Raw genomic sequence first — 12,600 nt, forward strand, 5'->3', positions numbered from 1 at the left:
ATCTGTAAGGACTTGCACGTTGCACGCACGCAAGTGTGCAGGCGCGTGCTCCAGTCGTGCCTGCAGACAGTGCGTAGTGCTCAGGTATAGGCAGAATCACGCACCGTGGGTCCCACTTCCCAACGACATCGACCACTCCCAGCCGCGCGCAAGTGCGCCTCCAAACAAAGTCACAACTAAAGTCCAAGCCGAACTCGTCCTTGGTTGCAGCCGACGTGAACATTGGGAGCTCTTTACTTTAATTGCTGTCGTGAACCCTCAAGAACATCGCGTGTTAACATGAGTCAACGAGTATTGAGCGCCGCCACACTCAACTTTGACATAGTCTAGCTTCCAGCCGCAAATGGACTCCTCTGTCTGAGCTTCTTGCCATAAAACCACAAGAACACTGGTCCCGGCCAACCGATCGCCACAGCGCACGCGGCCAGAACCGTGTTGGAAAAGCCCAGCCCTAGGCGCGCGTACATTTTGGGCACGAACAACGGAAATGCGAAGCCCGCCAGCCCTCTCAGCACAGTCGTGGCTCCCACCGCGCTGGCCGCGTATCTGGTGTAGACGTCAACCAGGAATGTCTGCACGCAGTTGAAGCCGATGATGGAGCCCAGCCCGAACACAAAAGCGCCAATGTTGGGTCCGATCCAGTGCGTCTTGTACTCTGCTGTCCAGCCATAGATGAGAAGCCCGATGGGCGTAAGAACGGCGCCAGGGGCCATCATCAAAACACGGAACTCGGGCTCGCCAACACCGCCGTTCCTCCTCTTCATGGCTGCGTATATCCGGTCCTGCAATCGTGCGCAAGTCTGCGCTCCTGCCCAGAACCCCACACCCAGAGAGATATAGTTGAGGCCACCAATACTGATGCTCATACCATAGCCATCAGGTTCGGGCCCGGACCAGAGCCCCGGGAAACTGGACAGCATGATGTATACAACTCCGTACAAGAACATCAGGTACATCGCCATAAACTGAACAATGACCTGGGTCGCGAGCATGCGGAATGGTCTGCTGATGGCAGTGCGGATGATCTCCCCCGCTGTCCGCTTGACGCTATCGAAAGGAGTGTGCAGCTCCGTATTCCCCGTCTCCTTGGCAAGCTTCTTCTTCTTCCAGGCCAGCAAGACTGGAGCATAAGTCTCACGCAATAAAAAGAGCCCGGCACACTGGATCAGCGCATCGAAAATGGTCGTGGCGTAAAACGCCCATCTCCATTGCGCATACTGCACAATGAATCCACCGCAGATAGGACCGAGCGCAGGGCCGAGAAGGGGGGCCAAGCTGTACACCGACATGGCACGACCGCGTTCTTCCGCCACGAACAAATCTCCCATGACTCCGCCACCTGTAGCAAGAGAGGCCGAGCCAGTCAAACCTGCGAGGAATCTGAAGACAATCAGCTGCTCCTTGTTCTGCGAGAGACCGCAGCCGAGATTGAACCCAAAGAAGACGGCGTTGGTGAGCTGTAAGACAATGACTCGACCGTATATCTCAGATGCGGGTCCCCAACTGTGGTTGGTAAACCTTGGGGTCAGCAACTATCCCCAACTCAAGACAGGACAGGCTCTTGACGAAGGCTGACGAGGGACTTACAGGAGAGGGCCCACAGAGAAGCCCAGAATGAAGATGGACAGCGTGAGGAACTGTATGGCGGGATCGTCGATGCCAAAGTCTTTTCCGATGGTCGTAAGCGCGGGTGCTATGATGGTTGACGACAAGGGCGACATCAGAGTAAACATGGAAGTGATGAAGACAACGACCCATTTCCGAGCAAACGGCCAATTTTTCGGATTCTCGCCGGGGTCGGACCATGTGACCAGGTTCGGATCTGAGGGATCAGGTGCCGTGGTTGTCTTCTTTTCCTGAAGCTCTGGGCCAAGCTCGACTTCGGCAAGATCAATGCTCGGACTAGGCTCGTGCCGGGTTTCTATACCATCGTGGATCAAAGAGATGGTCCGGGATGGGGTTCGTGAAGGTGATCGCGATCCACTCAAACGCGAAATGGTCCGCTGTAAACTAATGGGTATTGCGACGCCATTTCCGTCTTTGTGGGACGTGATCGAGTGTCCGTCGCTGTCGCTGTCCCCGTGTACATGGGGCTTCTCGATTTCGTCGGCGGTCCTTATGACGTTGTCTGCCGGTGGAAATTTGGGTGATGCCATGGTCGTGGAAGCGTTGTGGTTCTCTCCCTCGTCGTCATTTGCAGGGCTGTTGCCTCCCATTAGGATGATGAGTCTTCTCTGTTTGCCGAGTTGCGACTGGTTCTGCTGATAACGTTACTTGGACAGCACTTGACACTCTTGCGACAAGGACGTCTTTGTTCTGAGCAAGCGGCCATGGACCCGGCAACATGCAGGTGAGAAAGGCTTGTTGTGACGAACGACCAGCCTGCTCGCCGTGGCGTTCCAGTCACGATTCATGACAGGAACGCGATGTATGAGCGAAAGGAAGAGCCAAGAGGGGAAATCCCCGAACAGATTACGCTGCTGATCCACTCGAACGCAACACCAACGGCCCCCAGCATCGCTAATCCCGCGTAAACCCTGCCGCTATCTGGGTGCGAATTGCCTGATCTGGTAAGGCGGTTACGGGGGCGGGGCCGAGTTCGGGGCCGCCCACCGACTTCCGGAAACCGGGGGTGGCTTCCGTGTCGTGGTGCTTGTTTAGAGTTTCGGCCTGTCGCGTGATTGCAAAGTTGCCGACGGACCACAAGCTTGTCGACGTCAGACTCTTTGTTTGTCGTAGACTTTGTCAGCTTGCAAGGCATTGATTCTACGACTGCCGTCGGACACAGGGTCATATCACACAACCCATGGCAATCTGCAATGCCAGGGGCAGCACGGTCTGTCCACAGCCGGACTGACTGGTCCGCATTCGGGGCCCTATGCGGGGAAGGTAAGCATGCACTGCATCGCCTCGCCACTCGTCACTAGATTATCAATCCAGATAACATTATGCCTGGGAGGAGGGGTTCCAGCTGGACGCGCTCACACTGGGAACCTTGAACAGATTGCTGGTCGGCAGTGTGCCAGGTATGTGCATGCATCTGGGTTTGCCTGCAGAAAAAGGGGCAAGGGCGGTGAAGCCATACGAGATGGATGCCACTGGGTGTTTGCGTGTGTACAGAAGACACGGGTCTCTCCGTCGTCAGCAAGGAAAACGAAGATCGCTGTCGGGAATAGGACTGAATCCAGCGAAGTGGAGTTGGTGAGCGTTTTTGTCACGTCGCGGATGGACGTGGTGGTGGCCTCGGGTGATGTGGCTGAATCGAGAAAAACGTGCAGCTGGCTCGAGACATGACACTGGCAGTAAGACCGCGCACCTTTGGGCCCGGAGGCTTGGTCCCTGCTATGCGAGACTGGCAGATTCCCATCTTCAGAACTCTCAGGATGTATTGGTCCCTCTTCAAAGGTCGACTACACGTACCTAGCGTACTTTGGCTGGTTGAGAGTGGAGCGCCACACTGTGGCTCAACGAACGAACAACAATGAGGCGCCCCATCAACGAGAGAACTTGTTTCCACGACCTGACCTGGCCTGACCCACAAACCAGACCTGCCTCAGCGGCTGACCTAAGCACACCCGCCCGCAAGCCAGCGTGTGCGTGCATGCGGCATTGCACTCCAAAAATTTCGAGGGTATCGCGCGGCCAAAGAGGGACGGCAGCAGCAGCAGATTGAGGTGCGGCCGGGCAGCAACAACAACGACGACGATAACACCAACACTACAACCGCCACCATGGTGAAGCCCAGGAGGTTGCACGGCCTCAAGCGGCCGGTACGTTCGCCCCTCCGTCCAGTCCAATTCCACGGCATTCGCGATGCCCCCATTCACGCCTGCCGGGATGAGCACCAGGAGCTTTGCTACCCATTGACTGGCGATGCAGCTGCCCCCCTCCCCAGCAGGAAAACGCCTCACCACATGTGCAGACATTGCCCCTCACCTTCATAGACCCGTGTGCTGACCATTGGGGCCCCCGTTTGCCTCGGCGTACAGAAAATCCGGCAGAGCTGGAACAAATACAACCTCTACAACATCTCCGAGGCGCGGGCCCCGGGGCTCGGCAACGGCGCAAAGGACACGTACTTCCAGCAGAAATGGAAGGCAAAGGGCCTGCTGCGGGCGTACCATGGCGAGCACGTCGTCGAGCGCAAGTGGGCGCGCATGTTCTCCAGGCGGCTGCTCGGCGTCTCGAGCACGAGCCCAGAGTACCTCGCGCAGAACGACGGCTCCGAGATGGCCCGCGGCAAGGGCTTCGGCCTCGCCACGCGCCCGCGCGACGTCCCGCAGAATAAGAACGGCGCCGAGACGCCCTACATGCAGATGACGTTTGCGCCGATGGAGCGGAGGCTGGACATTGCCGTCTTCAGGGCCATGTTTGCCAGCAGCGCCAGGCAGGCAGCGCAGTTCTGCATCCACGGGGGCGTCAAGGTCAATGGCAAAGTCGTACGTTATATCCCTCTTCCCCCCTCCGGGCCTTTGGCAGTATCTTGCACCCACACATCAGACTGACTCCCGGAGCTTCCTCACCCGCCAGATGCCGTTCCCTTCATATCAACTCAACCCGGGCGACATGTTCCAGGTCGACCCGGAGCGTGTAATGTTCGCCACAGGCCTGCCCAAGCACGGCACGAAGCCAAGGCGGCCACGAGATCAGCACAGACGCGGCGGCAAGGCCGCCAAGGCCACAGGGGAGGAGGAGGCCGCCACTGAGGAAGCCAAGGCGGAGGAAGAGGCCAACGAGGAGGAGACGTCAGGTTCGGCAGCCGAGCAGGACCCGGACACGACAGACCTGCCCGAGGCCGAGAAGCAGGACATGGCGCCCACGAAGCAGGAGATACAAGGCCTGATCAAGCAGGCCAAGGAGGTGCTGTCCGAGCAGAAGCTCACCGTCGCCCAGAAGCGCCGTGTGCGTGACTTCATCAAGCAGTCGAAGCCTCTGCTCGGCAAGAGCAGCCGCGCCAGTGCAAACCCGGCCGAGATCCTGGAGCAGCTCTCAGAAATGGTGGCCGGCCTCAAGGTTGAGGACAGCAGCGCCGCAGAGGCGGCGGACAGTGCCACTGACCAGCAGCAGCAGCAGCAGAAGAAGCAGCAGCTCAGCGTGGACGACCTGAGCCCCGAGGAAAAGAACCGGCTGCGCGACCTGATCGCGCAGGAGCAGGAGAACCCGCACGACCCGAGCAAGCCGTACCTCACACCCTGGAAGCCGCGCCCGTACATGGCGCCGTTCGCCTACATCCCGCAGTACCTCGAGGTCAACCAGAACATCTGCTCCGCCGTATACCTGCGCCACCCCGTCGCCAGGAAGGGCCTGGCCGAGGTGCCGACTCCTTACGACCAACAGACTAACCAGCTCGCATTCAACTGGTATCTGCAGCGCAAGTAGATAAGGACTGTCCTTGCCTACCTTGTCGTCGAGCAAATGGCAGAAGTCGACAAGCGATTTGGCTCGTGGCATCAGGGACCAGAAAATGTACAATAGGCGACCTTTTACACTCACGTCGATCGCCATCGAGCATCATCACCCCGGCTCCAATCACCACTACCTCCACACGTTATCCCGCTGATGCAAGGGTGAGCAAGCCTGGGGAGGAGGACCAACGTGCTTGTAATGGGGCTGTATATAAACAAAGACGGCGCAGAGGAGGACGCAGAAGCGGCGCGAAAAGGGGTGGGAGAGGATGTTGGAACGTTACCGACTACAGCTAGGACACACAGTACCTAGACTTTGGGAAATACCGTATCGAGCATGTAGAGTCCTCGTCTCGGCTTCTTTCCACGATGTATAATACCACTACAATATACCAAAGGGGGTGCGTTGTACCACCAGAAAGAAAGCCATCCACCCAATCACGCCTGGGACACAAGTTTTGAACTCGTGGCACTCTCCCTTTCTGAAATCCTTTATTCTTGAGTCCGGAGGATTGACGTGCAGAGGACACACTTGTTATGACTAAACCCTAGCCTTGGTTTGCCACTACAGGGTGATCGCCTGTCAAGATCAAATGCATTGAGGTGGTCATATTTTGCGCCTTTAGCCATTGAACATCTTCCACGCATCATCGGCATGCTTGAACTCCAAATCGAGACCTGCGCAAGCCTGTCGATATCAGCCCACGAGGATTAGAGCACCTCAGATCCAATGGCCACCAACTGTGGTACACTGGTTCTGCAAAGCGTTGTTTGGAGCGTACGCCGAGCATGGAACAACACAATTATCACTTGACATTTCCATCAGTGCAGTTAAGGGGAATTTTTCTTTTTGACACCTAATTGCTACAAAGACATCAAAGGAAAGGAGACGAAGAGGCAATAAACAAGGAAAACACAAGATATGTGAGGACATAAGGAGACCAGTAGCGGAGGGACAGGCTCGTGTGATCCACATGTGAATGTGTACACATGGTTGGTGGCCACTTCTTTCCGGGCTACGCTCCTCGGTGGAACGAACCACGCGGAAGAAGGCTGCCACTGCGAACCAGAGGAGCCTCCCTTAAAATACAGCATCTAGTGGGGGGAGGGTATGCTCTTTTGGTTTTGGATGGTTGAAACAAGACATTAAGAAGAACTTGCGTCCCTTTGATGACCACGCCAGTCACCCTGCTGTGCCACCAGTTCCCGGGTATTGTATCGTAACGTGTTCGAACAACGAGTGGAAACACCGCATCGCAGCGAATACAAAAACGAGGCGGCCCGGTCCGACCGATCTCGCCATCGTTGGTATTGGTGTCATGTCGTCGTCAAGGTTGTAGGTATTGGATCCATCTGGGCCTTGCTGCATTGAGGGTCGCCTTGTCTCTGGTTACAGGTTTCCCATCCAGGCTTTGGTCACCCCTACGATCTGTACGATGATCACTCTTCCCTGTCGAATCGGAAAGTGTGACCATGCACAAGATGGTAGCCTTGGCAGAGCACCTAAACCGTACCAGGATGAGATCCGCTTGAGACTCTAACAAGCTTGATGTGAGGATAGTGTCGACGCTAGACGCAACTGACGTAGCAGTCCCTCAGATGGATAGATAGATTAAATGGAAGTGTGCATGAAGAGCAGAACGAAGAAGCGAAGAAGGAAAAGGCAGCATGGGTATGCAGATAGTGTGACGTAGAGAGCGAGTGCCCAATGTCATGACGCCTATCGCAAGGAGAAACCCTTGCGCTTGCCTTCCTTCTCGAGCGGGCGACCACTCTCAATGCGGGCCTTCTTCTCCTCAAGCTCCAGTCTTTGGCGATCGAGCTGCTCCTTCATCTCCCTATGACGAGCATAGAGCTCCTCTTCACTCTGCTTGAGCTTGCTCTCCTTCTCGGCAACCTTCTGCTGGAAGACCATCTTCATCTCAGCCTCCATCTTGGCAAGCTTCTGCTCGTGCAGAGCACGCTCCTCTTCCTGCTTAACAGCAGGGTTGACCTCCTTGAAGACACTGGGGTCCTGTGCAACACCCATGGCGGTGAGCTTGTCGGTACGGTAGTTCTCGTACAAGTTGTTGTTGGTGTGTTCCTTGAGCTCCTCCATGTGTGTGCGGATGAGCATCTGGCGAAGCTTGACGAAGTCGCAGTGCTCCTCGTTATCGACCTCGATGGTACCCCAAGGGTAGCTGCGGCCACGAACCTTGCGGCCATCGGCGTTGGTGACCTCGTTGCTGGCACCCACAACGGCGAAGGGAACCTTCGACATGATCTCGTTGTTCTCAGCAATGGTCTCCTCATCGTCGAGCTCGTACCGAGGGCCCTCGAAGATCTGGATGCCATGGTGCTTGATGTCGGCAAGGATCTGGAGCAGAGAGTATGAGTAAGTGACTTGCCTCGTGGAAAGACTTTGTATTTCATTGCACTTACGCGAGACTTGAAGCTGACAATCTCTTCGTCGGTCAGAGTGTCCGACTTGGCGATGACAGGGATCAGGTTGACCTTCGTGTGGAGGCGGCGCATGACCTCGATGTCGAGGGGCTTCAGAGAGTGGCCGGTAGGCTGGATGAAGAAGACACAGGCGTGGATACGGTTATCGACAATGTTCATGCGGTTGACCTTGTTCTCCGCATCAAGGTAGGCATCGAACCGCTGCTCAATGTTGTCGATGATGGGTCTCCAGGACTCGTCGTTGTTGACGAAGTCGCCAAAGCCGGGGGTATCAACAACAGTCAGGCGGAGGCGGACGCCGGCCTCCTCGATATCGGCGCTGATGGACTGAATCGAGACGGTCTTGGGAATGATGTCCAAGCTGGGACCCTTGCGGTCCTTGGGAGGGTACAGCGAGGTGTTGAAAAGAGTGTTGACGAGGGTCGACTTGCCGAGGCCAGATTCACCTAGAGACACAGTCAGCGAGCGCCTCGAATTCAGACTTGTCGCAAGAATGTACTTACCAACGACCATGACGTTAAAGTTGAAGCCCTTGCGAACACTCTTGCGGTGCCATTGGTTTGGCAGGTTGGCAAAGCCGACGTAACCGGTCAGCTTTCTGCGAACAATGTTCTTGCTGTCATTGATAGGAACAGATGAAGCTGGGGAGCCTGTGTCAGCATTGTTGTGCAAGATTCGAGTTATCAATCAAGGCTTCCTACCATTGGCGGCAATAGGCGAGCTAGCGCCGGAATCGACTGAAGGCTCTGTGAAACTATTAGCTTAAGCCCGGAGACGATTGTAAATAGGAGCCATGTTAGTAAGAAGCAAGAGCGGGCAGTCGGCAGTCGTGGCAGAGTGTACCCGGAAGATTGTTGTAGGCGTGGAGTTCATCATAGCAGACTGGTGCTAGCGGAGCCAGCCTTGGCGCGTCGACCACCAGCATGCTGCGATAGTGGCGGATTGTCGCAGGATCTTGATTCTCTTGATCAGTTGGCAGCGCCACACTGACTGATCTAGCCGACGTTGCGGTGATTGTTGACTTTCCGCTGCTACTCGGGGGTGATGTCGGGACAGATCTGGTGCTACCGGGCTGGGAATCGAGCTGAAAGCTCCGGGCTCTCGCTTTGTTGTGGTGATTCAGGAACGGCGCCATGTTGTGATATCTCCCTTGTGACAAACAATTGTCCGTGCGCGCACACACACTCAATGACAAATGTTCTTAACAATGGCCAGGTATTCCAAAGAATCAAGAGTGGATGAATCGACCAAACCGATCGGAAGCCGGCCGATAGGGGAGGACGACCTCTGGGGTGGATATGCCGTGTTCCGTCCAGCAGACAAAGATGAAACCGACATCGAGGGCAGGCGTTGACGGTACGCGAGGGGAAGTGGCACCATATCGATGATTCGTGGGAAGGAAGTTCGTTTGAGATGGACGTGGCAGTCACGAGACTGACCCGCGGGCCCGGGTTGCGAATGCCGGTGGCGTACGCTCTTGCTTCTTCCTCGCTCTGGCAACAGAGAAGGAGTTGACTTACCCATATCGAAAGATGTGTGAGGCGATGATATCTAAGCGATGTAGAAAGAGCGTGCTAGGTCTATGATGGGCGAACCAGTTAGCTTGGCGATAATGGCGACAACAATGGCAACAACGGTTTTTCTCGGGAGGGTCAGATTGAGCTCTCAAGGCTTGCAAGCAACGACGCCGGCACCAATTGATGCAGTAAGCGCCGAATAGGAGAAGCTGCTCCGGTTTGCAAGTCTTTCCAGCTCCTCCCAGCATGCTGGAAGAGGTTTTTGGCTGCAGAGCAGGGAGATTTGGGATGCGGTCCACGACAGAGTGATCGAAGTGAACCTCTGTGCTTCCTCAACCTCTACTGCGCCCAAGCCGCACACTTGTGATGTTCTTCGGGGAGGTGCGAGTGGATGTTGAAGGAGGGAGATGGACTCACCGGCGAGGTCGTCGCGTTTCAGTGCGGCTGCTCAGAAGCGGCGGTACTGGCCTAGAAGGAAGCTGTTCGGGCTGGAGGAAGACAGCTGTGCGTAGCGGCGGCGGCGCAACAGCGAAACGATGGAGGCAAGAAGGGCGGGGTGAAAAAGACCTGACGAGCGCGACGGCGACAGGAAAGAAGGAGACGAGGCAGCCGTGACGATGACACGAAGGGCTGGAGGAGTGGTCGTGGGCAGGGGGAAAAGTGTGACCAAAGGGTCGTCGCCAGGAGAAGGGGGTGCTCCTAAGTGCGTGCGTGCGTGCGTGGTGTGTGGTGTCTCCTGGCAGACGAATGGCCAGGAGCCAGCAAATTAGCTGCACGGCAGGCCGCGACCCTCGCCAGGTACCGTCCCTGCGCCGTGCAGGCGCGCAGGTACAAAGGGAGATTGGGCGAGCTGGGGTCGCACGTCTGGCGCGACGGGGACGTGCGGGCCGGGGAGCTCTCCTGCGCTGCCCAGCCTGTGTTTGCCGTGTCCACTCTGCGAAACACCCACCCACCCACATATTATCTACACCACCAGCCTGTCCTGGCATCACACCAACGAAACACACTCGGGACCTCCAGGCCATCATCACTCTCTCTGCAGGCGGTATGAACAGTAATCGCGGTGGCTAGCGCATCGCCCTGCGCTGTCCTGCGCCGCTCCCGCCCCAGTGCCCGCGTGCTCGCCGTGGCTCAAGCAATAATTACTACGACAAGAGCAGCCACCCACCGTCCAATGCCTGGATTCCGCCGCAGCAACCTTGGGAAGCATCCACTTCTTCGTGCCAGCGTGTTCTGTCGCGGCGGCGCAGCGCGATTTCGTCACCACATTGGCTCAGCCAGAGCTCGGCAGCTGCCGACGGAGCACTGCCATGGCGGTATAGGACGCATGGAAGTCTTGACACATGTGAAATCAATGCCGCGAGCAATGAGAGCTTTCCTGGACCATCTCGATGTTTTCGACAACCACAGTAGGAATTGTCTTCTCCTGAGTTGACCAGCCAGAACATCCCACGTTCCCCAGCAAGCCTGGCTGATCCCAATCCCTTGGGGGGGTCACCCACTTTCCCCCTTGTGACCGGGGTGTCCAGGCCAGCCTCTAAATGCCAGCGCTGGGCTTTGCCAGATCGCTTCCTTTTTAACTCGCCAGCCAATGAGCAGCCAATTATCCAATCTCAACCTGGCGGACTGCGACGCCCTCCTCAGACCCAGACGACAAAACTATCCGGCAACTCTGCTTCCGTAGCGAGACCTACAACAAAGTCTCGAATACCTTCGATACGTCGAGGTCACCGAAGAGTTTCACCACCAACGACACCCAGCTGGGTCAAGTGACAACAAAGGAGCTGACGCGTGAATTGACACAGGTCGCAGTTACCAGCCACGAAAACACACTCCAAAAATGATACGGGAGGACCCTCTGCCTCAGCTCAGGGCCGACTGAGTATCGAGCTCGGGCACCAGTGCACGCAGAGCGCACTGCACCCTGGTGTCGTCCTGTCCTGCTAAGACCCCTACCTCGTAAACCCCCTGCGAACAATAGGAGTCGACCCCTTATTAGAGCCGCTGCCCAATTCTCCGATGTGGTGTTCTTCGCGCATACATGCATAGGAAAGGGAGAGCTCAGGAATGCATTGCACGTACTTTTGTCTCGCCAGCTCGCGCGTCAGGCGCACCCCGCACTGCGAAACAGTACATTTCTGACCACCTGCGGGCTCAAGAAGCGACGTTCTATTGGTTCATCGTGCACTCGTCTGGTCTTGGTCCTCGTATTGCCCTGTTTTGGCCACGCGAAGTGATTAAGCTCGAGATTGGCATGGAGAGTGGAGCAGAACCTCGGGCCGGCCACGCCACTTATGTCGTGGTGTGATGCATTGTGCCTCGAACCATGGGTTTTTGCCCTGGGCCACGGAGTTGAAAGGCCGGAATTTAACGGCAGACACGGAGGAACTGCGTCTCGGGAAGCAGTGTCTTTTTTTCATGTGTGATGTGATTGCTCTCTACACCTTTGAGAGCAACCGAAATCCACAATTACGATCCGCTGTAGTACAGGCAGGCAATGCATCATCCAAGGGCCTGTACTTTTGTTGGAGGAAACCTACGCTCGTCTATATGTCGATGAGACAGTGCCAACGTACTGGCCATCTTGTACTCTGCCAGGACAGCTTGTCATACTTAAGGCAAGGTCCCGGCGCCTGTGCGACTGATATCATGTCTCCTTCGTGTGTCATCGAGGACGGCGCACAAGGCGTCAAACTCGGCGCAACTCAAGCGTCAGTCACCGCCATAATTTTGATGGCCGCGATCTTGATCAGGGGCTTGTTCGACAGATTGTTCGCCAATCGCCCCGTACCAGCGCTGATTGACACAAGTGCAGGAACTGGCCCGGCGAGACCTATTAGACCCGACCTTCCTCACCTCATGACATGGAGACCAGCAAAGTCCTTGTGTGGTTGGGAGGTCTAACAGCCGAGAGAGCCAAGACACATCTTAGCCATTGTCACTACTACAGGGAACCTTAAGATTTGTGGTTTTCGGTCGCAGCTTCAATGATCGTCGTCGTCATCAATCCTAACTGTATTGTACTAGAATACTAGTTTCTTGGTATAAAGAAAGCAATGACCGTAGGTCTGGTTCCAAAAATCCCCATCAACTCCCCATGCGCTGCACGCCGCGCGCATATATGCCCTGCGCCTGATACAAAGAAGAAAGAAGAACACTGGGCTGGTAGCCTGTATTATCCTATATAGTTCACCTGCACGTTGAGTCGTCGCTTTACACAATATGAAAATGAAACA

The 12,600-nt window shown here is 56.0% G+C and overlaps 5 protein-coding genes across 5 annotated transcripts; 3 read left to right on the top strand and 2 right to left on the bottom strand.

Moving 5' to 3' along the window:
• Positions 1-201: 201 nt before the first annotated feature.
• Positions 202-2,417, bottom strand: B0I36DRAFT_318273 (major facilitator superfamily domain-containing protein). Its single transcript, XM_046153268.1, has 2 exons — positions 1,588-2,417; positions 202-1,503 (listed from the first exon to the last, which is right to left on the bottom strand). Exons 1-2 carry the CDS (start codon positions 2,214-2,216, stop codon positions 327-329), a joined length of 1,806 nt encoding a protein of 601 aa, XP_046015494.1. The 5' UTR covers positions 2,217-2,417; the 3' UTR covers positions 202-326.
• Positions 2,418-2,703: 286 nt separating this feature from the next.
• B0I36DRAFT_318274 (uncharacterized protein) lies at positions 2,704-3,440 on the top strand. The gene has a single exon (XM_046153269.1). The coding sequence runs from the start codon at positions 2,896-2,898 to the stop codon at positions 3,292-3,294; it is 399 nt and encodes a 132-aa protein (XP_046015495.1). The 5' UTR covers positions 2,704-2,895; the 3' UTR covers positions 3,295-3,440.
• Positions 3,441-3,488: 48 nt separating this feature from the next.
• B0I36DRAFT_318275 (uncharacterized protein) lies at positions 3,489-5,859 on the top strand. Its single transcript, XM_046153270.1, has 3 exons — positions 3,489-3,770; positions 3,990-4,439; positions 4,531-5,859. Exons 1-3 carry the CDS (start codon positions 3,732-3,734, stop codon positions 5,377-5,379), a joined length of 1,338 nt encoding a protein of 445 aa, XP_046015496.1. The 5' UTR covers positions 3,489-3,731; the 3' UTR covers positions 5,380-5,859.
• Positions 5,860-7,125: 1,266 nt separating this feature from the next.
• Positions 7,126-8,772, bottom strand: B0I36DRAFT_360781 (cell division control protein 3; the record flags this gene model as incomplete). The annotated part of the gene is made up of 5 exons (XM_046158378.1): positions 7,126-7,761; positions 7,827-8,293; positions 8,351-8,488; positions 8,549-8,593; positions 8,691-8,772. 5 exons carry the CDS (start codon positions 8,770-8,772, stop codon positions 7,126-7,128), a joined length of 1,368 nt encoding a protein of 455 aa, XP_046015497.1.
• A 2,769-nt stretch (positions 8,773-11,541) lies between these two features.
• B0I36DRAFT_92159 (uncharacterized protein) lies at positions 11,542-12,347 on the top strand. Its single transcript, XM_046163584.1, has one exon. The coding sequence runs from the start codon at positions 11,672-11,674 to the stop codon at positions 12,266-12,268; it is 597 nt and encodes a 198-aa protein (XP_046015498.1). The 5' UTR covers positions 11,542-11,671; the 3' UTR covers positions 12,269-12,347.
• The last annotated feature ends 253 nt before the right edge of the window (positions 12,348-12,600 follow it).

The sequence above is a fragment of the Microdochium trichocladiopsis genome (assembly GCF_020744255.1).
Source record: "Microdochium trichocladiopsis strain MPI-CAGE-CH-0230 chromosome Unknown B0I36scaffold_3, whole genome shotgun sequence".
Lineage (NCBI taxonomy): Eukaryota > Fungi > Ascomycota > Sordariomycetes > Xylariales > Microdochiaceae > Microdochium > Microdochium trichocladiopsis.